Genomic DNA, 3,438 nt, shown 5'->3' on the forward strand with positions numbered 1-3,438 from the left:
CATTTTAGCACATAGCATCATTAGCAACTCATCCAACAAACATGCTTGAATTCAATTCAAATTGCTCCGACCCCATTCAATTTCATCCAAGGGAGTTTATTAATCCTAAACTAAAATACTAAGCAAAAATTTTAAAACTACCCAAAAATAACATGAAAACAATAAACATGCTCATAGGTTCACCATCCACCATATCACCCCCCCCCCCAAACTTATTCAAAGCTACGCAAAGAAATAAGTTTGAAACGTTGGTGGAGAGGTGATGCCTACTGAGCAAACACACTAAAAGAAATACATAAAACAATAAAAGATACCTTCCATGGGTTGCCTCCCATGCAGCGCACCTATTTATCGTCGTGTGCCCGACGTCTTCAAATATCAACCGAGATCCCCTTTCATCCCAGAGTTGCCTCCAGGTGATCGCTTGGCTCCTCCTCCATGAGGAAATAGATCGTTCCACGTCTTGGTGAGCCACCACTTTTCAGGCTCTCTCGGGATAGGCTCCTTCAGTGTTGGAGCAAATATCTTTCTTCCCTTGACATCAGTTGGTATTTTACCCCCCATCCTAGGGGGTTCAATAATGATCACCGCGTGCACCGGTGAAGGGCGACTATGGTCTGCATCGATCCATGTTATTGGCTCCGAGTCAGTGGAAGCCATCATCTCCATGTGAAGCTCATAAAAGTCCTTCTGTTTCACTTTTCTGACTGCACTCGATCCTCCTTCTTCAGTAGTCACTTGGTGCTTCAGACGCACCACCTTGCAGTCCTCAGTTCTTCCATCCATGCTTCTCGGTTTATGGGAAAACGTTTGACTTTCTTCTCCCATGAAGATTGTCAACTCTCCCTTTTTCATGTTTATATTTGCCTCAGCAGTGGCAAGGAAGGGACGTCCTAGCAGTAGGGGGACTCCCTTGTCTTCTTCCATGTCCAAGACCATAAAGTCGATGGGAAAAATAAATTCCCCGACCTTAATCAGTAGGTCTTCCACGATGCCCTTTGGATACAGGACAGATCTGTCTGCCATCTGTAGTGTGGCTGAGGTGGGCTTCAAAGTACCAATGTTCATTTGCTTGAACACCGATAGTGGCATTAGATTAATGCTCGCGCCTAGATCGCAGAGAGCATTCTCCACCTTATAGCCCCCAATGAGGCAGTCGACAGTGAAACTTCCAGGATCCTTCAGCTTGGCCGGCAGTTTCCTTTGCAGCAGAGCACTGCAATTTTCAGTTAGATTAATAGTGTCTACCTGCCCCCAACTGGTCTTCTGGGCTATCACCTCCTTCAGAAACTTCCCATACTTCGGCATCTGCTGTAGTGCCTCAATCAGTGGGATGTTCACGTGCACCTTCCTGAATATATCTAGGAATCGAGCAAACTGCTCATCCTTCTTTGTCTTCTGCTTCAGTGCTTCAGGTAAGGGCACCTTCACTCCAGAAGTGCCTCCAATGTCTCTTTGTTCAGTTATCTTGCCCTTCAGTTTCTCTGCCACGGCAGCCTTAGGCTCAAGAATAGCGTCCTTCGTGGTCTCAGACAGAGATGGGCCTTCATACATCTTGCCATTCCTCAGATGGATGGTCATACATCCTTTCGAATTCTCATTTGGCTGGCCTGGGAACTGCCCAGGCTTGTGGTTCATACTCACAGCCTGAGCAATCTGGCTCAGCTGTGTGTCTACGAACTTCAGATGGGTGACTATACTTTGCACATCTTTCTCAACTTTCTCCATCCTTTGATTGTTCTGCTTCATGAGCTTGTTGGACTGTAGCATGAAAGACTTGAGTATGTCTTCTGTGGTCATCTTCTTCGGATCATTAACCACTCCATCAGTAACTGTGAACCCTGGGGGTGGTTGCAGAGCATTATTGGGGTTCTCATAAGAGAGATTGGGATGCCCCGTGTTCCCATACTGATTATATCCTCCACCATGAAAGTTGGGGCGTGGATTATTGTAGTACCTGTTGTTGCCCCCTTGATTCACATAGTTCACATCCTCCATACTTCCTTGGGGCTCTTGAGAAGGTTTCCCCATTATCATGCAATCAAATTTCATGGTCAACACATCCAACTTGTCGGATAGGGCACTCATAGGATTATGATCTGTAGTAGAAGCCACTCTATGCACCTTACTCCTTTCGTTGCTCCATCCTTCGTCATTAGATGCGAGCTCCTCAATCACTTCCATGGCTTCATTCACTCCTTTCTTGAGAAAATTACCGCCTGAGCTCAAGTTCAACTCCCGTTGTGCTTTAGGCACGCATCCTTTAAAAAATGTAATGACTTGAACTGTCGGGGTTAACCCATGGTTGGGACATCGCTTCATCAAGGCTTTGAATCTCGCCCATGCTTCTCTGATATTCTCCGCAGGGTTCATCTGAAAGGCAATGATCTCATGTTGCCTCTTAATCGCCTCACTGGGGGGATAAAACTTTTCTAAAAACTTCTCTACCATAACATCCCATGTTCTGATTGAGCCCGACTCCAAGCTATCCAACCAATCCTTTGCTGAATCCTCTAAGGAAAAGGGAAACAGCCTAAGTCGAATCTGATCATCTGTCACTCCATTCAACTTCGTAGTGTTGCAGATCTGAATGAACTTGGTGATGTGTTTGTTCGGATCATCTGTGGATTTGCCCCTAAAAGCAATATTCTCTGCCATCTGAATAAGTCCTCTTTTCAGCTCAAAGGTGTTGGCTGCGATGTTGCTATGGACAGTTGGATTTGCCTGGCCTTGGTATGCATACTGATTCTGAACAGGCACCACAGCTTGTCTATGATTGACTTGTTGACGCAGCTCCTCTAGCTGCCGTAGAAGCTCGGCATTAGTGGGCGGAGGTGGTGGAACGTTGTTACCCTCTTCGTTCTCCATCAGACTAGGAGAAACGAGATTAAACTGAATATGATCCTGTACTGGTGACCGGATAGGTGAAAGATCCCTCTGATATGAAGATGCCCCTGCGCGTGTAGGCGAAGAAGCTTGAATTTTCTGCGTGAGCCTCCTATATGCGTTCCTCTTCCGGTTCGATGCTTCGATCTCAGAGTCGAAAGGTTCTAGAGGCAAACCTTTAGAACGCGTGTGCATACACCTGAACAAGAAACAAAAACGTGAGAACTAAAAAAAAATTAAAAGAAAAATAAAGCAATAAAATCTAAAGTAGTAATCTTGATTATTATCACGATATCAAGTTATGTAACACAAAAATTGTCCCCGGCAACGGCGCCAAAAACTTGACTCAACCTTACTTTACCCTAATATTACCCGCAAGTGTACGGGGTTATCGTAGCAAATAGCAAGCAAGAGTATATCGTATCCCACAGAGACAATTAAGTGTAAACCTAAGTACCACGAACAAACTTCAACTACTATCCAGACAATCAGGAATTTTGGTTTTGAAACTAACAACTAATGAAACCATGTAAATGCAAAGATTAAAATAGA

At 44.8% G+C, this 3,438-nt stretch overlaps 1 protein-coding gene across 1 annotated transcript; it reads right to left on the bottom strand.

Annotated features, from left to right (window-relative positions):
- Window positions 1–481: 481 nt before the first annotated feature.
- LOC121784291 lies at window positions 482–3,081 on the bottom strand. Its single transcript, XM_042182453.1, has 2 exons — window positions 558–3,081; window positions 482–504 (listed from the first exon to the last, which is right to left on the bottom strand). Exons 1-2 carry the CDS (start codon window positions 3,079–3,081, stop codon window positions 482–484), a joined length of 2,547 nt encoding a protein of 848 aa, XP_042038387.1.
- Between the last annotated feature and the right edge of the window lie 357 nt (window positions 3,082–3,438).

This window comes from Salvia splendens, chromosome 21 (genome assembly GCF_004379255.2).
Source record: "Salvia splendens isolate huo1 chromosome 21, SspV2, whole genome shotgun sequence".
Lineage (NCBI taxonomy): Eukaryota > Viridiplantae > Streptophyta > Magnoliopsida > Lamiales > Lamiaceae > Salvia > Salvia splendens.

Coding starts and splice junctions, on each gene's coding strand:
- LOC121784291 (XM_042182453.1), bottom strand. CDS start 3,081: ATGCACACGCGTTCTAAAGGTTTGCCTCTAGAACCTTTCGACTCTGAG. Junction 505..557: donor TGAACCCCCTAGGATGGGGG/GTAAAATACCAA, acceptor CCAACACTGAAG/GAGCCTATCCCGAGAGAGCC.